The sequence below is a fragment of the Brassica rapa genome, chromosome A09 (genome assembly GCF_000309985.2).
Source record: "Brassica rapa cultivar Chiifu-401-42 chromosome A09, CAAS_Brap_v3.01, whole genome shotgun sequence".
Lineage (NCBI taxonomy): Eukaryota > Viridiplantae > Streptophyta > Magnoliopsida > Brassicales > Brassicaceae > Brassica > Brassica rapa.
The window spans coordinates 23,514,307-23,536,151 of NC_024803.2; the positions used below are offsets into that span (position 1 = coordinate 23,514,307).

The following is a 21,845-nucleotide window of genomic DNA, read 5'->3' on the forward strand; positions in this document are numbered from 1 at the left end:
GGTGATCAAGCAAAGTTCAACCGAGCCCACCACTTTCCGGACCACGACCGGCTTAGTGGTACCATTTGAGGAAGCAATGACCTACAAACTACTACTAGAACCACCACGAGGTTCTCACAAAACAGTACCAACACGAGTTACACACTATAACAGCATATAATAATCACACATTCACAATAATCCGAGTGCTTAGACTAGTCTTGCTATCCACTTAGCCAGACATCATCTCAAGCCTCGGATTCACAAGCTGACACCTAGACCGGTCCGGCTATCCTAGCTCGGAAGCCGTCTCTGATGTCAGGAACCTGCATTAAAAATTCATTAACAATCAATTAACCGTGACTCACAGTGATTAACCGATGTGGCTTGACTTTCTGATCCCAGAAGTTGACCAAACCCTTTTTCTCCCCTCCAAATCTTCGTCTTGGTACCGTGATGCTAAATCCCAAAATCCAAGGTCGATGTCTTGAATGGACTAGTCTGGATTGATCAGAACTCGGAAAGACCCTTCCTTCACTTCTGGACAGTCTTTCGGAACTTCCCGGCAGTTTATCGGTCTTCGGAAATGTCTATACTTCTAAAGCACCTCAATTCTTTTTCTCTCTCTCTCTAGCCACGCCGGAAGACACCTCCACGTCCACTTGCCCTTCAGCATGTCTGGTGTTCTTGCATCGCGACACACGGGCCTCTGCATGTCGGTTCGCATGCGCAGATCGCAGGTATTGCGACACCTCGTGCTTCTGTGTGTCGAGCTGCATGGAACTGATTCATGCACGTCTACACCTCCTTCTTGTGTTGACACTCAGCAGGTTAAATGGTTGACACCACGTCCTGATCCCTTCGATCAAGCCACCTCGAGTTTCTCGGTCGATTTGTGCGATATCGGCTCTTCTAGTGAATTTTCGTCTGACGATTAATCCCGAATATTTTTCCACTCCCGATCTGATGAGATGAATATTTTTAATAGACTCCAGACTAACCTTAACCTTAAGAATAAAAATTTCCCAAGCCTTCGGCTTCCCCGAGAAATTCGATAAAACCGAAATTAGGTTTTTTTTTTTTAAGATGGGGTATTACAGCAGAGATGAGAACGAATTTGCATGTGCTGAAGATGGCAGAATCATCCATGTGTCCAAGGAGGACATACGACCTATTCAACAGAGAGCCGCAATTGTTGGCCACATCCGCATTGGTCTACCAGAGTACGCAGAGGTACCCATAATGATTGTTCCAAAGCAGAACAGCTACAACAAAGCATAAATTGATGAGTTAGTAGCAAAGATCTACAAAGCCATCCGAACTTCAGATGATTATCATTCGAAGAGGCTCGATGACGTCTACTTCCCTTTTCGACAACAGTATCAGTTGGTTGACCACAATAAAGGATGAGATGAAGCAAAACCTAGCTATGCTTCAGAAACAACATGTAGTCAGCGCAAGAAGATCAACATCGATCGACGCTCTGACTAACTTAAAGGCTGTTCCTGAAGGCCAAAAAAGAGGTCATGCCCATCTGGAGAGACTGAACGTATCCCCGAAGAGCGATAGTGCTTTGTGACAACCTTATCTCGTCTCTTTCGTTTATACTGCTTATAAGCATCTCAAAGGATTAACATCCCCAAGGATATGAGAAGAAGTCGTCAAGGTTCTTAATCCTTTCAACATGTTAAACATATATTTTGGAAGTGTGGGTGGTGGACAGGATCACATAGGCAAGCTTGACGAGGAGGGAATACTTTATCCTGGTCTTTCGTGAGGTGACTGTCTTGCACTTGAGCATCCTAATAACAGATGCTACACTTACTTCCTTAAGCATCCCAAAAAGGGTATTCTAGTACGGCTGTTCAGTTATATGATTCTTCATGTCTTTCCTTGGTGGACTCATGTATTTACCACACGCAGTCCGGTTACAATAGCAAAATCTCTCAGCGAGAATCTTATTGGGTTTTCATCAAATAGGAACCAAGCTCATACTTTTTGCGAACTTTCAGCTGTCTCGATAGCATGTATCGTCCTAAGCGACCGGAGTATGGTGTCTGATCTGCAAGCTCTAAGAACTGCCCGAGTGATAATCTCTTTATAACATTGATTTCGTCTGCCTCCAGAGTGTCCAATATGTGCCTAAGACCTACTGGTTTGTGGTAGCGAGTGACTCTTAACCCAACGGGTTCCTCGCCAGCAGGAAAGATCCGAAAGAGTAACTCTATGGTCTCCATATTTACCAACGTGAGCTTAGATAGAATCAAGACTGTAAATGGAACAATATATGAAGCGTGTATGAGCCCTAATGTTTGAAAATAATTCAAAAAGGAAAAAAAGGGAATATACTTACAATCGTAAAAAACCTAGCGAATACGGTGAGACTAGAGAATAGAATTCAGCGAGTTTGCGATTATTTTGGAACAAGGGTTTCGACGGAGAAACCAACAAAGATTGAGAGAGACTGAAGATTGAGAGAGATGGGAGATTATTTGGGAACAAGGGTTTCGACGGAGAAACGAAAGAGATCGAGAGAGATTGAAGATTGTAACGACTGAGAAAACAAAGAGATAGAGAGGGATGAGATAGTTATTTTCGAAAAGAAGAGTGTCTCGATTATAGTCATTAGTGTAGTCTCTCTTTCTTTCTCTCTTCACACGTTATCGGTTTTGAAAATAAATTAGACATTTGGTTGCAATGTAAGAGGCATAGGGGAAAAATGGACATTAAAAACACAAATCAAATGAAAAGTGTAAATTCCATCTACGCAAATATGCAAGTTTTCCTTGTTATGTAGTGCAATTTCTCTAATACGCGACCTGCGATTTACCACATCTGACTAAACCTGCGAGCTGTGACTAAAATTATGTTCGTTTACGTGTCCCACGACTTGCGATCTGCGACTAATCGGACGATCAAAATTTTCTTAATTTTTAGTCAATGTTTTTTGGGCAAATTGAGTCGAAACCTGCGACTGGTCGCGCAGTCAGTCGCACGACATTAAAACAAAAAACAAGCCAACGACATGCGACTTGTAGATGGACATGGCCTATATATATAGTCCAAATGAAAATTAACAAAACTTTAACTAGTAAAATAAATTTTGATTAGTAAATTTCCAGATACAACTAGACCTTGTAGGTCGTCACCTGAAGTGAGAGAGGAGACTGTCTTCTATACATACATATTTTATTAATTATTTTTATTTCAATACAAAGTTTATGTAGTAAAAAAGGGAGTTAGTCGTAGGTAGTGAGAGGTTTTTCGTTAGAGGTTTTTTCTCTCTAGCGACCCCCTAGTGGGCTTCAGTTTATTATCCAAAAGATTAAGTTAAGAGTCACTTTGGGAGTAGCAGTTAAGTGGTTAAAACACGTTTCTTATTGAAAAGTCAAGGATAACATTGGTTTTGGGGTCATAAGTTGCTTGTGATAACCTAATTCTTCGCTGTTTGTTCTTATTATCTTCGAGCATTAAAGAAGAAAGTAGTTAGTGTTAGGGGATTTTTGTGTAGGCTCTTATCACGGAACGATGGATAGGCTGGTAACCGGGTAAGTTTGTGTGTGTTTGTGAGAATTTAAGTAAAAGAATAGTAAGACAGGCTTAAAAAGATGTCCATCCCTTGCTTTAGGGTTTTAGTAGCTCTTATATAGTCGTCTAGGAGTCGGTTCCATAGGTTAAACTCTTCAATATTTGGAAATATGGAAGGTTCTCCTTATCGGAAGTTTTCCATTTCTAGGAAGGGAGCTCGGTTCCAGGGACCGAATTCGAGGTTCCTTCTAGCGGGGACCTGGAGGCTAGAGGAAATGATACTGGGGTATTTTTCCCCAACAGTTTGCCCCTTATTTCTCGATTTTGTCATCGAAGTCGAGGAATAACCTGTGCGCTCAAGTCCACCGGGGTTGATCATTCTCAGCAGGCTCCCCTTAGGCAGGACCCCGTTCCATTGGTCTTTCTAGCATGGGTTCCTCTCAAGCCGAAACTCATTCTGAACCCAGGTGAGGATTGATTCCTTTATGTTTGACCGGAGTCTAGTAGTAGTTTCTCTTATCTTCTGGAGATGATGAGGCTGGAGAGATGATACTGGTAATGGGTTCCTTAAGGTCTCGTTAGTTCTTCGGGTCCCCAGGACTGAGGGGATAGGTTCCCTTATCGTGCTTCCAGACTCGTTTTCCCGCGCAGTCTCGCCTCTTTGATACGTGTAAGTCAACCTTAGGATTTTTGATTTTGTTTCCCCGCTTTCGCTGCCTGGACTTTTGGGTTTCCTTTTTCTTTCTCACCAAAATCTCGCGCGACCTCTATTACTCAGGCTTAGGTCTTCGTTCTCTCAGGTAACACTTTCTTTCTTCCCATCCTTAATTCCGAACCTTTTAGGATGACAAACGGACTAGATCTTGCCCTCGGATCATCTTTGATAGGTACTAGGGTTCGCTCAAGACGTAGGGTTGGAAACGAGGCCTGCGAGTCCATGGATTCCTCATAATCTTCTCTGGACCTGACCGTCGAAATAGAGGAACTAAGGAATGCTGAAGTTGGAAAGGCTCCGCCTCCTCTGGGAGGAGACAGACTTTCGCCGGTGGGTCCTCTATCGGTAATAGGAGTAGAGGAGGTCGCAAACTGGAGAAAGAAATTTCGTCTTCCCGACGACGTTACCATTCGGATCCATGGTCCTTTTCATACGGTTTCGGATTTTGATCTGGGTGAAATCCTTGTATATGAAGGTTTCTTCGAATCGGGTTTCAGAGACAGATTCCTCCTTTGGTGGCTGAGATTTCGAAGGCAGTGAAGATCTCCCTTGGACAGCTGAATCCTTTCTCCTGAAGGATCTTGATAGCTATGCAGAGTCTCGGTGATCTTGAGAGTTTCACCATCGGGGTCGCTGAGGTTCTATATTGTTATTCTATCTCTCCTTTGAACGGTGGGGAGTTTAGGTATCATTTGCATCCTCGTGGAAAAGCGCTTCCTGTGCGCGAGCTTTCGAAGGCGGAGAGAAGACGTTGCCCCGTCTTCGAGGGGTGTTGGACTTCGAAGTTTGCTTTTATGCCTTTTCCTGGATTCTCTCCCACTTGGTGTTCAGTTGGTGGGTCATTGCCACGACTCCCTTTAACTGCCTGATGCTGATGAATTTTGTTCTCTTATGCAGACATTCCTCGCTCGGATTATTCTTCAGGAAGGGATAAGATCTAGCAGCTGTTGCAGCTTCCCCTCGAACGCCGTGAGGTCTCTTTTCTTGTAAGCGACAAAACGCTAGATCGGTGTAGCATCAGAGGTAAGTTTTCTAACTTAGTACTTCCTGTTTTCCTTCTTTGAATTTAAACCAGGTTGGTTCTGTCTTTCAGGCGTGATGTCGGATTCTAAAGGTGATGAGGCCTTAGCCGAATATAAGAAAGCTCTTGAGGCGATGTCTGCAAGGAAGGCTGCAGTGAAGCGGACTGCTCCTGTTGAAGATGGAGAGGTCCAGTTTGTTGGTAGTAGCAGGCGTCAGGTGACTGCTGTTGTAGCTCCTTCTTCCTCCAAGAAAAGGTCCAAGGCTTTCGGCTCTGTTCCCAAAACCCCTTCTTCTGCTTCTTTTGACTGGTCCGCAGTATTGTCTAATTTGAATGCGAAGGCGTTTCCTTTGGTTCCTGCTCGTCCGTCTTTGGATGGAGAATCCTTTGCGGCCATCCTCTCTCTTCAGGGTGACCTACTCCAGGTAGCATGTCATGTTCGTTGTGTTTCTTTCGCAATGCCTTTCTTTATAGGTTGGATTATGTTGATGCAGGCGGCGTCTCAACTATTCCATTTTTGGGGAGAGGATGGAAGATAAGACTACTGCCAAGGCTGACGTGGATGCATTGACCGCTCAGCTGCGTGAGGGGAAAGATACCGCCTTGGCCAAAGAGAAGGAAATTAAGGCCTAGTATGGGATGCATAAGTCGGCCCTGCTAGGCAGTCATCCATTCCTTTTACATTTCTTGTATTTATGGTGAGCCTGAGACTGATGGAAGAAGTGTAGTATGGGAAAGACTCAAGTCATCTCGGAATTTTTAAGAAGGAGTCATGGAGTCTAGTTGGTGATTTTAATGAGATATTAAACAATGATGAAAAATGTGGGGGGCCAAGACTGACAGAAAGCTCTTTTAAGCCTTTTTCAGATATGCTCAAGCCTTGTCGAATGGATGAACTGGCTAGCAGGGGCGACATATTCACTTGGGGCGGTAAGAGGTGGAAGAAGTGGATTTAATGTTGCCTTGACAGGTGCTTTGCTAATGAGGCATGGTCTAAGCTCTTCCCAGGCGCAAACCAAAGGTTCCTTGAGAAACGGGGTTCTGATCATTGGCTGGTGTTTGTCAGTCTACGTGCGTCGAGTGAATCGTTTAATGGGCGGTTCTGCTTTTATAAATGGTTTCTCTTACATGTTGAAGTGAAAAATGAAGTGAAGATAGCATGGAGAAAAAGACAACATAGTAGGAAAGTCTCAGATAAGATCAGAGACTGCAGAAGAGTGATGAGTCAATGGAAGAAGAAACGAATCTTTAACGCCAAAGACAAGATTCATATCCTTCAAGATAGATTAGAAGCGTTCCAGTCCAAGCCGTATCCTTGCTTCTTTGCGATCCATAACACCAAGAGAGAACTCTTGCAAGCTTATAGAGAAGAAGAAATTCACTGGAATAAAAAAAAAGCAAAGATAAATGGATGACTCTTGGGGACAGAAACTCCAAATTCTTTCACGATTCGGTTAATTCCAATAGGTCCAGGAAACACATTACAAAACTGAGAGATGATGTGGGCAACTTACAGTGGTCGGATGCAGCAAAAGCGGAGGTGGCTACTACCTACTTCTCGAAGCTCTTTTCATCGTCAAATCGTCAAATCCAAGATCTTATGATCATGTCCTCTAAAGAATGATACCAAAGGTGACGGCAAGAATGAACGAAGCTCTCATAAGAGACATTTCGAAAGAAGAGGTGAAAGAAGCGATATTCTCAATCAAAGCTGAGAGTGCACCAGGACCGGATGGTATGTCGGGGTTGTTCTTCCAAAAATACTGGGATGTTATTGGGGAAGACATAACAAAGGAGATTTAGGGTGTCTTTGAAACGGGGTCTCTCCCTGCGGATTGAAATTATATATATCTCTGCCTGTTACCAAAAATCCTAGACCCGGAGCTGATGACGGACCTTTGACCGATTAGTCTGTGCTCAGTTCTTTAGAAAACCGTGTCCAAGATTCTAGTTCATAGACTGCAACCGTTTTTGCAAGAGATTTTGGCTGTCAATCAGTCAGCGTTTGTGAGTGAAAGATTGATCTCAGACAACATTTTAATCGCTCATGAAGCAGTCCACGCCCTGAAGGTACACCCAGAGGTATCAGCAGAGTACATGGCAGTGAAAATTGACATGTCCAAAGCATACGACATAATTGAATGCTGTTACTTGCCAGCCTTACTGCGAGCGATGGGTTTTCACGAGAAGTGGGTTGATTGGATCATGATGTGTGTAACAACTGTATCCTTCTCGGTCCTGATAAACGATCAACCCTTTGGCTTAATATCCCCGTAGAGAGGGATTAGACAAGGGGATCCCTTGTCGCCTTTCCTCTTCGTGCTCTGTACAGAAAGCCTGTCTCACCTACTAGACATCGCAGAAAGGAATGGTTTGCTTCAGAGAATGCGTTTCTCAGGCACAGGACCCTCAATCCATCACTTATTCTTCGCAGATGACAGTATGTTCCTTGTCAAAGCATCGGCGGAACAATGTAGAAACCTGAACTGCATCCTCCAATTCTATGGAGAAGCGACAAGTCAAACAATAAATTATCAGAAATCTGCTATAACATTTGGGACACTGGTGGAGGAAGAAGAGAGAGTTGCAATTAAAGATATTCTCAAGATTTATAATAATTGAGCCACCGGCGAATATTTAGGACTCCCTGAGTGCTTCTCGGGATCCAAGATTGAGCTGCTGTCTTATCTAAAAGAGAGGACTCAAGGAAGGTTGGATGTGTGGTACATGCGTAAACTGTCACAAGGAGGCAAGGAGATTCTTCAAAAATCAACAGCGTCAGCGTTACCTGTTTATCCGATGTCTTGTTTCAGATTGCCTAAAACTCTGCTATCTAATCTCTCAAGTTTGATGGTGAATTTTTGGTGGAGCTCGGACACGGGTCAAAGGAAAGTACACTGAATTGCTTGGGACATCATGTGCTTGCCTAAACATCTCGGAGGAATGAGATTTAAGGACTCGGAAAGCTTCAACCAAGCCCTTCTTGCAAAACAATGCTGGAGATTGGTGAATCAACCTGATTGTCTGGTAGCAAGATTTATAGCAAGCAGATATCACCCACATGGGGACTTTATGTCTGTGGAGCTGGGTGCTAGACCGTCATATGCTTGGAGAAGTCTGCTGTTTGGCAGAGAATTGATGGAAAAAGGGCTAAGACGTGAGATAGGAAATGGGCACAACACAAGAGTGTGGTTAGATAAATGGGGTGGAAGATCCAATTGAAGGATATAGAGCCCCCTGGATTAAAAATTACAGTATTAATGTTCACTTGAAGGTGTCTGCCTTGATAAATCCCCACACCAGATGATGGAACGTTTCGGCGCTCCAAGAAGTCTTCGTTCCAGGCGACATAGACCTGATACTTCAAAGGCAGCCAGTGATTAGTAGAGAAGACTTTTATTCCTGGAGGTTCAATAAGAGTGGCAGGTTGTCTGTTAAATCGGCATACTGGCTAGCATGTAACACCAAAACTAAACTTCAGCACCCAGAGGTCTTAATGCTCCCATCTATAAACCCGCTGAAAGAACAAGTTTGGAAGGTGATATACCTTGGATTTGACCCATTTTTATCCATGGTATATTATTATTTTACTATATATATATCTATGTTTTCTACTCTTCTAGGTATGTTTTCAGGTTCAGGTGCATTTCGGAGTAAAGCTATGACGTTGGAGCATTTTGGAGCATAAAGGACATTTCACCCGAGCTGACCACTTAGAGGTCGACGAGAGGAAGAATAATCGATCGATGCGCATCAGTGCTGACGATCGATATCAGGAAATGCCTCGACAGATGAAGATTAATATCGATCGATGTACACAAGTACCGTCGATCGATGTCGAGACACCAGACGCGACATTTTGGATTCAGCAGACTTAAAGACCAAGGCCAAGCCAAATTACCAAAATACCCTGACGAGTTTTTAACCTAGTATAATATATACTGCCTAAGCGTTTGACGGCAGGGGGAGCTTTTTCTTTTCTAGACCTAGTTTTGTTACAAGTTTCATTTGGAGAGAAGATCACTTGTGATTGGAACTCCTTGTTTCATTTTCTTATCATCTATTCTATGAATTTCTATTTATCTATTGATATGAATTGCTTTGCTATGTCTGAGTAGTTCAACTGTTAGATCCAAGGTTCAGATAGGTTTGTGGGATTAGTCCCAAACTATAGATCTGCCTTGTTGTGATATTCATGATAGATTTGTATTCATTGCTTGTTTTAGCCTAGCTAACTAGAACTTGATCATAGGATTGCATATTCAAGCACCCTTGTTATCCCATCCTGAAATATATCTATCATATTAGGATTGCTAGAGAGGGCTAAACGCCAATTTAGAATCTTAGTAGAGCATTTTCATACTCGCGCATAGGCCTGGCTAGAACCCGTCGATCGATGTCCTCAACTGACAATCGATCGATGTTGGCAAAAGTGTATCGGTCGACGTCTTCATAGACTATCGATCGACACTCTCTTGTGTCTGCATCTAACCGATGAAACACAAGATCTAGTCTGTTAACCAAGTGGTACATGCGACAGCTGATCACTAAGTTAAGAAAATGAGCTCTAATATATCATGCATGCAACAGTTAGGCATTAATAGGAATTATAATCTCCAACACCTGAATAGTGGCCCTGCATCTAATACAATTTCCAACCTAAGTTACATTTATCATTTACTCGCTAGTTACTATTGCTATTTTATTTAAAACATTACAATCTTTAGAATTAATAAACACTAGATTAAATTGTTCCCTAGCTCCTTATGGATTCGATCCCTAAGTACTACATCTGAACCTCTTTTGATGAGAGTAATACTCCTTAGAGTAATTTGAGTGGTATCAAATCGCAATTAGATTTAGTTTTATTAATTCTTATTCTTTTCTTTACTCCCTTTTCTAATAATCTTTCTTTTTCTTGTCTTTTCAGGTGCATGCCCAGCGGTATCATAAGCAACAAAGAGATAGACTGGCTGTTCTTAGACGATCATGCTCATTTGGAACGCACCATCCGTAGAGGTCAACGTTCCACATCGCTCGACGCAACCACTTCGTCGTCGATCGATACGCACAACCAACCGTCGACCGACACCAGACCGTCATCGTCGATCGATCCCAATCGTTCGACAACGATCGATACTACACCGTGTACGTCGATCGATACCGTGTCGTCAAAAATGGTAAACATTATTATTCTAACTCAGGATGAGAACGGAAACCTGTATGACCAGGCCGGTCATCTGCTTAATGCAACAGGTCAGAAAATAGATGCTCAGGGAACTGTAATCCCTGATGCTGATGCTACAGGAGCTGCTCAACCTGTAGATGAGAACGCTCGATCGAAACCACTGGCCGACTACAATCGCCCAGATGAGTACTATTCCAACAGATCAGCGATTCGACTTCCGGAGATCCAGAAACAGAATTTCGAGCTGAAGCCTCAATACTACACTCTCGTGTCGCAGATACCCTACTCTGGGTTACCACACGAGCATCCTATGGACCATTTGGAACGGTTCGAGTATCTAATCGCTGCCATTCGGATGGAAGGAGTCCCCGAAGATTACCTGATGTGCAAGCTCTTCAGATACACGCTGAATGGAGAAGCGATGCATTGGCTTAGGCAGCAACCCACATGATCTTTAACATCCTGGAGCGACATCAAGAATGCTTTCTTACGAAACTTCTTCGATGAGGCGCGCGCTGAAGAACTTCGGAACAAAATTTCCACATTCTCGCAGAAGGCTGGAGAGTCCTTCAAATATGCGTGGATTAGATTTAGTTTTTTCCAGCGACACTGTCCACACCACGGATTTAATGAAGTGCAGCTGCTAAGCACTTTCTTCCGAGGTCTCGCCTTACAGTATCAAATGGCTCTTGATACGGCAAGTGAAGGAAACTTCACTACTCGGAATCCGTTGGAAGCTGTGAGACTTATCGAAAACCTTGCTAACAACAGCAGCACCAAAAACACTGACTCTGAACGGAAGAAGTCTGTAGCCTATATCGGGAAGGAACAGATAGACGAAGTAAGAGCTAAGTTAGATGTAGTGCACGAACTTCTTAGGAAGCAAGTCTGTTCAGCTGAAGGAGAAGTAGCAGATACAGAAGGAGAAGAAGATGTGAACTACATCAGAGGTACCGGATTCCAAAAATTTGGAAACCAGGGCGGAAACAGAAACTTCTTTGGAAATGGCCAAAGAAGTAACCAAAGTTCACAATTTCAAAAACCCTTCAACAACAGCAAGAGCTACTCGAACTCTTACTATCAAAACCAACCACCCAAAACTCAGGAAAGCAAGATCGAAGAAGTTCTTGATCGAGTACTGTTGGGACAACAACAAATCACCGTGGATTTCAACGGTAAGATAGACTCTGCCTACAACAATCTGAACACCAAAATCGAGACCTTAGGGACTCAGGTGAAAAAACTTGAAACCCAAGTAATTCAGACGGGCGAGAATAATAAGAGGCAAGAAGCTTTTGCTAAAGAGGCAGGAGCCGACAAAGGGAAACACCACGTAAATGCCATCATAGATGATGAATTCTGGCAAGTGGTGAGAAATGAAAACCTTGAAGAAGGAGATTTCGAAATCGAAAGCTCCATGAGTCTCGGTGGATCCCAATGGTGTCGACCGATGTCGATGAACTCGCATCGATCGACAGACCACGATGAAGATCGATGGACGGATTACTCCAGTCATCGATCGACGTCGTCTGCCAATTCGACTGAATGCAATGCGGTTCGAATTCTAACTCATGAAGAATTCGCAGCTAAGCATCCTCACCCACCGTCCCCTTTCTACGAAAAAATCGATCGATCGGTTAACTCAACCATTGATCGACAGAGTGAATCTGACGTCGATCGTCACAACACACCTCCCATCGATCGACAGGCACCTCTGACATACCAAGTGCGGTTACCCTCAATCGATAATGATTACATCAATGCACTCAGACCACCACCTAAACCATTAGCAAACCCACCCGAACCAAAACCCAGCCCTTTAAATAGTTCAACAGAAACTGTTCAAGAAGAACAAGAATCTGAAGGGAGAAGGTTAAGGAAAAGAAAGAAGAAGATTCCTAAAAACCTTAAGAGGGAAGCTAACGATAAGGAGATGGATGGTTTTACTAAACGAGTCCTCAGAATCCCAATCGAAAAACCTTTTGATGAAGCTTACTTCACACACCGGTTGTGGATGTTCTTCAGAGAAACAAAGGTAACTGAGGAGGACATTAGGAGAATGTTTCATCAAATCAGAGGAAATATGAAACACAGGATCACATTGACGAAGAAGAGTGATCCTGGGAAGTTTGCAATACCATGCATAGTCAAGGTTGTTGAATTTCTCCATTCAATGTGTGACACAGGAGCAGCGGTTAGTATCCTCCCTAGGATCATGGCAGACCAGCTTGGTTTGACCATCGAACCCTCAACAGAATCCTTCACCTTCGTGGATCTTTCAGAGAAACGATCCAGAGGCATCATAAGAGATCTGGAGGTACTGATTGGTAATACCCTTGTCCCTGTAGATTTTCATGTCTTAGACATCGAGCTTAACTGGAACTCTTCACTTCTGCTTGGAAGATCTTTCCTAGCTACAGTAGGAGCTGTATATGACATGAACAAAAACAAATTGTGTCTAACGCTCATAGACCCAAACATCCACTACGATCCCATCCGACCTAAGAGAAAGGTAATTAATTCTGTGGATTATGGGAAAGAACTTGGCTTCCTTGGTGCATGCCATTGTGGAGCAGAGTATGAATCGGAGTACGAAATAGAGTACTCGGAATCGATCGACACCCCGACCTTTTCATCGATCGATTCCAATGTGTCAATGGTGACCGATGACCACAACAACACGTCACTCGATGTAATGCACCCACTTGACCATTTCGCTTCACCTAATCATTGTTACCAACATTTTGCCTTCCAACCTCCAACCAGGAGAGGACATGATGATTATTCCATAGGCAGTTGGGCAGACAGTGGTTTCCATGAAAGTTTTGCAGTAGACACTGTAATTACTTCACCTCATGAGGAACATACCGAGGAATACGATGAGGATTACTGGAAAGAACGTGCAATAGAAATGTCTTTGCAGGATGACAGACTTGAAACACATAAGTTCACCAACACGTTTCCAACATCGTTCGACGCTGTGTACTCCACATCGGTCGATACCCACCCTCGTCCAGCAAAACAACCGCTCACATCGATCGACACACCAAAAAGAACATCGATCGATATTCGCACCGCAGCGAAAATTCAGGAGCAGGAGAATATTCCCTCCCTAACTAGGTTTATGGATACCTATATAAATCGTTTTGCACCTCCGAAACCACTTACACACATTAGAGCAAACACACAAGCAAATAAGATGAACACTCTTCCTTCTACATCAACAGAAAAATCCATGAAGAGCAATCATCTCAAAAACACAAGTTCTGCAGAAACTACTCTACCATCGATCGATGTAACTGTATCTACATCGATCGATACTACTCTAAACCCTAATCTCTCTATTTCTAAAAAGAATAATTATGCAAACATTGATTACGGTTTTCTAACACCTGATGAATTTGGTATTTTCAGGGACACAGATGGCAACGCACGTGCAATGGATGGAAGGATTTTACAAGTGTCCAGAGAGGACATAGCAGACATCCTTCAAGTAGCCAATGGACCTGACAACCTGTTCTTACAGCAACGTGACACTCCAGACGTCATTCTAACAGATCCTAACAACCACGCAGGAGTCACCACAACAGAGATCAACACAGATCTATCACGCCAACCAAAAGGGCAAGCATCGATCGACGGTATAACGGAGACATCGATCGCCAGGGTAACACCAACGTCGATCGATATATATGATCCGACGTCGATCGACAGACGCTATGAATGTGGGAGCCGCGCTTTTGACATATATGGAGCCAGAAAGTTCACTTGGGAACAAAGGGACGAATATGGAGTCTACAGAGATGAGCGTGGACACGCACGAAGCGCAGCTGGTGAGATGATACCTGTCACAAAGGACAACATCAGGAAAATACTGGAAAGAGCATCTCTTTTTGAAGAGAGCCACATCTGTCTTCCAGAACATGCCACTTCCTTCACACTCACAAGACTGGCACCAGAACTCTACACCAAAGAAGAAATCGATGAAATGGTGTTTGGTATTTGTGAAGCTCAGGAGAAACTGGGAGAGGAGCTCAAAACACTGGTAGATGAAATACATCAGCCTTTGGATAGAGGCTACAATGAGCTTTTCAGATGTATGGCAGAAATGAGGACAGAAATTAAAAGTTTACGTCAGCAACTTAAGAAGGAAGCTACGACCTGAGCATCGATCGACGCACCACGTGCAACATCGATCGACGTCAGTCTTCCTACAGCTAAGATCCTTGCAGAACCGCGATGTTCAACACAACACAGGGATGAATGGGAAGTCTCATACATCGACACGAGGATAAACGACGTTTACTGCCCTCTCAACAACAACGTGGACTGGCTAAGCACTAAAATCGAGCTACTACAGCAAGATCTGGACACCATTCGCAAGAAGGACCAACATCCAGCCACATCGATCGACATGTGCACCTTCACATCGCTCGACGCCAAAGTCTCAGTAATGAATGAAAGGCTGAGGACTTACGAGGATATGCATGACCGTTTTATATAACCAATCATGATAGATTTAAACAAATTTTCTAGTCAATTACTTGATGCCCTAAAGGATATTGAGAACATTACTAATCAAAGTTTTTTGCAGGTAAAATCAGCATCGATCGACAGGCTAAGAGGACCCTGGATCGATGGCAAGAAACCTGTGGAGTTACTTCCTTACACAGCAGCAGAGGTTGACAAGATCACATCGAAGATCTATACTGCTCTAGACACCATGGAGGAACGACTTGACAAACGCTGCGATGACATCTACTTTCCATTCGACAACAAAATCAGTGGAGTAGACAACCACGCAGAATGGCTACAGAAAGAAGTCAAAGCCATTCAGAGGCAACTCGCAGCTCAACATCAGATATCAGCATCGATCGACAGGACAACACCAAAATCGATCGACGGCAACTCACCGAGATCGACCAACGAATACATAATCGCATCGAACGACGCCGAGTCTATACCAATCGGCGAGCAGCTGATACATAAGACAGTGGAGTCAATGAAAAAGGAACTGATAGATCTTTCAGCATACACCTATGACAACATAGGCTGGCACCAGGTCAGCATTGACAACATTCAAGAAAGGCTACAGAACATCTCCAATGTACTTGGGAAGATGGATGACAAATGGACAAGACATGATGAGGCCACAAGAAGTTTCATTGCATCTTGGTCCAGAATGCGCAGAGATGACGTGGATGCTTGCTTTCCAACAAGCAGCTGCTTCTCCACCCAATAGCCAATCACTACCACAGTCAAGCTAAATGACTATAACCAAGCCCTGAGTGGGAGGCAACCCACTATTAGGTATTTTACTTTGGTTTTATTAGCTAGCATTTAATTTCTTTCGTTTTATCTCTTTCAGATTTAGGAGAACCGAGTAGGAGGACTTGAATATCGACCGACGACGAGACGTCGACATCGTTCGACATAGGCAACCACACAACGATCGATGTAACACTTACCCATCGATCGATATTTAATCCGGTCAGATGTATCTTACCTACTTGTTACATTTCGTACATCATACATTTTTCATCATAACTCCGGCTGAGTTACACTGGGACAGTGTAATTTAAGTCTGGGGGGAGATTTATTGATATAATTTATTTTATTCTTACGTAAAAACGAATTTCAAATAAATTATGCTTAGCTATCGAAAATAGGGACTATAATCTTATATTGGTTTAAACATGAATATATAACCAATCTTTAGCACCATTTTAGATTTACTGATTGCAGATAGCACTAAAGATGCTAAAGCAGATCAACCTATCAACTACACACTTGCCTTGAACCGTATGAAGTAACCAAAGATGATTTCCAACACTAAACTTGACATAACCGCTTGTCTTGGGGCTTGGTATACATGGGATCGGATTCTTCAGATAGGTCTGGAAGGTAACGCCTGGTTTAGATTACTTATCACATTTTTTCTATCTAGATTTCGACCCTAGATTAGTTATAGAGTATATCTATTTATAAAAAAAAAAAAATAATAATAATAATAAAATAATAAGTAAGATCTATTGTTTAATTAGGATGAGTCTGAACAAGACTTGGTGGCTAAAACCATTAAGGCTTGATTCATAAAGACTCAAATAAAAGAGTTCGAAACGGGACTTGGAGGCGGCAATCTTCAAGGCTCGCTTTCGCAAAGAACTTTTGGATATAGGTCAAAAAGAAGTGAACAGAACTTGGTGGCAACCACCATTAAGTTTTGATTCATGGAAGCCTGTCCAATCTTGGTCACTGATCCTGCAATGGAAGCAAACTTTGACTCAAGAGAGAAATTTAGAGAGAGAGAAACTAGGAACTAACTTTTACATGCAGCTCCGGATACCTGTCTAAAATCCTTGCATCCTGTGATCGATACTCCCAAGGTAAAGCATTCACTTTATATTTATGCTAAGAAATGAAATCAGTAGAGGGGATGTCAGACGTGAATTGATGAGTTGTGTTATGTTAGATAAGGTTGCTAAGCTAGGATATTGCATAGTGTGCTTTTGTGATTAGGACTTTTTAAATGTGGTTGCAAAATTGTTGAGGAAAGATTTCTATGTTTTTAAAATCTTAAGTTCCCAAATATTTTCAAACCTCTTTCAGAGAGACTGCCTGTATGTTTTGCTTGAGGACAAGCAAAAGGGTAAGTCTGGGGGTTTATATACCTTGGATTTGACCCATTTTTATCCATGGTGTATTATTATTTTACTATATATGTATCTATGTTTTCTACTCTTCTAGGTATGTTTTCAGGTTCAGGTGCATTTCGGAGTAAAGCTATGACTTTGGAGCATTTTGGAGCATAAAGGATATTTCACCCGAGCTGACCACTTAGAGGTCGACGAGAGGAAGAATAATCGATCGATGCGCATCAGTGCTGACGAGCGTATTCAAGCATATTCAAGCACCCTTGTTATCCCATCCTGAAATATATCTATCATATTAGGATTGCTAGAGAGAGCTAACCGCCAATTTAGAATCTTAGTAGAGCATTTTCATACTCGCGCATAGGCCTGGCTAGAACCCGTCGATCGATGTCCTCAACTGACAATCGATCGATGTTGGAAAAAGTGTATTGGTTGACGTCTTCATAGACTATCGATCGACACTCTCTTGTGTCTGCATCTAACCGGTGAGACACAAGATCTAGTCTGTTAACCAGTGGTACATGCGACAGCTGATCACTGAGTTAAGCGAATGAGCTCTAATATATCATGCATGCAACAGTTAGGCATCTATAGGAATTATAATCTCCAACACCTGAATAATGGCCCTGCATCTAATATCATTTACTCCCTAGTTACTATTGTTATTTTATTTAAAACATTACAACCTTTAGAATTAATAAACACTAGATTAAATTGTTCCCTAGCTCCTTGTGGATTCGATCCCTAAGTACTACATCTGAACCTCTTTTGATGAGAGTAACACTCCTTAGGGTAATTTGAGTGGTATTAGAAGGTTTTAACATTACCAAATATCAAGATTTTCCTCTTAAAAGCACTGAGCGATGGCCTCCCCGTCGCATTGTTGATCTTAAGGAGAGGGATAAAAGTAGATGAAAGATGCCAAGTATGTGGACAGGAGGGAGAAGACATCAATCACGTTCTATTCACATGTCATATAACGCGACAAGTTTGGGCCCTCACTGATATACCCTCCCCTAAGGTCGGGTTTCATCCCAACTCTGTGTTTGAAAATAAAAACTTTATGATGGAGGTGAAGAAGAATCACGACGGATTTATGGAAAACAGCAGAGCTTGGCCTTGGATTATATGGTGGTTATGGAAGAGTAGAAATGAGTTCATGTTTGAAGGAACAAGAACGATGGCAAAGGAAATAGCTGTCAAATCTAAAGGAGAGTCAGATGAATGGTTCCTTGCTCAGATTGTCGACAAAGAGATGGAGGTTAAACAGAATGATGGAAAAATAACAGAAATACCATCCTCCTCCAGTTGGCTGGCTGATGTGTAATATTTCCATAGATTGGAAGAAAAGGAGCAGATCCATGGGTGCGGCTTGGATGGTGCGAAACCACGAAGGAGTGGTGGTTTGCCATAGTAGAAAAGCTTTTGCAGAGATAAAAACAAAGGATGAAGCAAAACTTCAATCAATTCTAAGGGCATCTGAGAGCATGACTAGTCTCAGGCTCAACAGAATAATCACGGCGGGTGAGTTTGAGGAATTCTTTGGTGCGGTGATGAGGCCTTTTGCGTTGCCTTCTTTTCTTTTTCAGCGAGATGAAATATGCATGAGCATGAAAGAGATTGGGGATTGGCAGGTGTTAGTAGTAAAAAAGGAGGCAAACAGAGGAGCGTCTTTCATTGCGGATAGTGTCAACAAACGAGGCCTAGTGCAGTCGTATGTCGCCAGAGGACATCCTACATGGCTTAGTGATTTGTTCCTTTATGAAAGTCGCTGCCTCTAAACAGCCTTATTCGCATTGTGAAGTGTTGTTGGTTTTTGTAAACGTGCTCTTGAGAAAGTTTGTATTTGTGAACGTTTGATAGTTTGAATGAACAAAACAAAAGTTGGATAAAAAAAAAAGCAGTAAAATAAATTTTGATTAGTAAAATAAGAGTAGTAAAATAAATTTTGATTAGTAGGCCTAAAAAAGGGAAAAAGACCGGCCATTGAGAAGAGAGAGAGACCTGGTTTTTCCGGCTGACGGTGGGGCTTCCATAGCCACCGTCGGCCTGGAGTTTATGTGTCCTTATTCTTTTCGTTTCTTGTTTTCGTGTTGAAGTGATTGTGAGTGATTGTTTTGGAGAGGGAGGGATAGTTCTCCTCTGTTTTGTTTGGTTTCCGGGCAGTGGAGGCTTATTTAGCTTCGCTGACGCCGACTCTTGTTCCCGGGAGTGGAAGCTCTTTTAGCTCTACGTCGTCGGCATCCGTGGCCTTTGGTTATGAAGGCGTTTGGTGGTTTGTGGCTCTGAGGGAGTCGTGTTAGTCGTTTCGGGGTTTCCTGAGAGATGGAGATTGTACTTTTGGTGGTCGGATGAGATTTCGCTCGTTCTGATGACGCTCTCCAACAGTCTGAAGATGGATCTGGGTGTAGTGGCTTCGATTGTGCTCAGGATGAGATCTCGATTTAGATAAATCGATGGATTCTCTCCGGTTAGAAGAAGCGAAGGTGATGAATGGTTTGCGGTGTAGCTGCTTACTTTTGGTAAGGCCGGTGAGACGCCGCTCCAGTTCCAGAGTGTTTTCTCCCGGCGGTTGAGTTGATGAAGCGGCTGCGCTACACGTGTGCTTGATGGTAGGGTTTCTAGACACGTGATGTCGGCGCTAGGGTTTCTGATTTTTGGGCTTGGGCTTTTGTTTTTTTTTGTTTCTCTGAGATCCCTAATTTGGATTTTCAGGGTTGATTGTAGTTTCGTGGGTTTCGGGCCATCTTTAATCTATACTAATAAAATGGACTATCCGAGGCTCCAGGAGATGTCCACATCATCGTATAATCTTTCTTCTGAAAGAAACCACGTGGCATAAATGAATCATATTACCAAAAATATTAAACTAATGTATAGTTTTACATTTTCTAAATATTGATATAATGTATAGTTTTACATTTAAATATTACTGATAAATATAATTTCGAAAATAATAAATAATATGTAAATATATAACATAATAAATAGAAATATTACATTAAAATGTAAGATTACCATTTTAGTTTTAAATAATTACTATTTTACTTAAAAAATCATATCATTAAAGTTTTACATTTTCGAAATATTGATATATTGTATCGTTTTACAATTTAATATTAAAGATAAATATAATTTCGAAAAGAATAAATAATATGTAAATATATAACATAAGCAATGGAAATATTACATTAAACATGTAAGATTACCATTTTACATTAAAAATTACCATTTTACATTAAAAATTACTATTTTTACTTAAAAAACCATATCACGAAAATATTAAACTAATGTATAGTTTTACATTTTGGAAATATTGATATAAGGTATAGTTTTACATTTTAATATTACTGATAAATATAATTTCGAAAATAATATGTAATATGAAAATATATAAGATTACCATATCACCAAAAATGAAAATACTACATTAAGAATGTAAGATTACCATTTTACATTTAAAAATTGCCATTTTTACTTAAAAAATCATATCACCAAAACTATTGATCTAATGTACAGTTTTAAATTTTTGGAATATTGATATAATGTATAGTATACATTTTAATATCACTGCTAAAAATAATTTCCAAAATAATAAATAATATGTAAATATACAACAAAAGAAATGGAAATACTACATAAGGTATATGAGGCTCCAGGAGATGTCTACATCATCATATACTCTTTCTTCTGAAAGAAACCACGTGGCATAAATAAATAATATTAGCAAAAATATTAAACTAATGTATAGTTTTACATTTTCTAAATATTGATATAATGTATAGTTTTACATTTAAATATTACTGATAAATATAATTTCGAAAATAATAAATAATATGTAAATATATAACATAAGAAATTGAAATACTACATTAAAATGTAAGATTACCATTTTAGATTTAAATAATTACTATTTTACTTAAAAAATCATATCACTAAAGTTTTACAATTTCGAAATACTGATAAATATAATTTCGAAAAGAATAAATAATATGTAAATATATAACATAAGAAATGGAAATATTATATTAAACATGTAAGATTACCATTTTAGATTAAAAATTACTATTTTTACTTAAGAAACCATATCACGAAAATATTAAACTAATGTATAGTTTTACATTTTGGAAATATTGATATAATGTATAGTTTTACATTTTAATATTACTGAGAAATATAATTTCGAAAATAATAAGTAATATGAAAATATATAACATAAGAAATGAAAATACTACATTAAGAATGTAAGATTACCATTTTTCATTTAAAAATTACCATTTTTACTTAAAAATCATATCACCAAAACTATTGATCTAATGCATAGTTTTACATTTTTGGAATATTGATATAATGTATAGTATACATTTTAATATCACTGCTAACAATAATTTCCAAAATAATAAAAAATATGTAAATATACAACAAAAGAAATGGAAATACTACATAAGAGACTATCCGAGGCTCCATGAGGTGTCCACATCATCGTATATTCTTTCTTCTGAAAGAAGTCACGTTGCATAAATAAATAATATTACGAAAAATATTAAACTATTGTATAGTTTTACATTTTTTAAATATTGATATAATGTATAGTTTTACATTTAAATATTACTGATAAATATAATTTTGAAAATAATAAATAATATGTAAATATATAACATAAAAAATAGAAATACTACATTAAAATGTAAGATTACTATTTTAGTTTTAAAAAAAATTACTATTTTACTTAAAAAATCATATCACTAAAGTTTTACATTT

At 40.6% G+C, this 21,845-nt stretch overlaps 2 protein-coding genes and 1 non-coding gene across 3 annotated transcripts in view; 2 read left to right on the plus strand and 1 right to left on the minus strand.

Moving 5' to 3' along the window:
* The window catches only part of LOC117128145, a 734,122-nt gene that overhangs the window by 360,616 nt on the left and 351,661 nt on the right, over nucleotides 1-21,845 (plus strand). The gene's annotated exons all lie outside the window — the stretch shown is intronic.
* Nucleotides 6,864-7,520, plus strand: LOC117127770. Its single transcript, XM_033278425.1, has 2 exons — nucleotides 6,864-6,978; nucleotides 7,222-7,520. The coding sequence occupies exons 1-2, from the start codon at nucleotides 6,864-6,866 to the stop codon at nucleotides 7,518-7,520; spliced, it is 414 nt and encodes a 137-aa protein (XP_033134316.1).
* Nucleotides 10,953-11,058, minus strand: LOC117128706. Its single transcript, XR_004452100.1, has one exon. It is a non-coding gene; the product is annotated as a small nucleolar RNA R71 (small nucleolar RNA).

Bases quoted from the DNA above. Each gene is read 5' to 3' on its own strand.
- LOC117127770 (XM_033278425.1), top strand. From the start codon at position 6,864: ATGATACCAAAGGTGACGGCAAGAATGAACGAAGCTCTCATAAGAGAC. The intron at 6,979-7,221 runs GTATGTCGGGGT...CGTTTTTGCAAG, and splicing joins GAGTGCACCAGGACCGGATG to AGATTTTGGCTGTCAATCAG.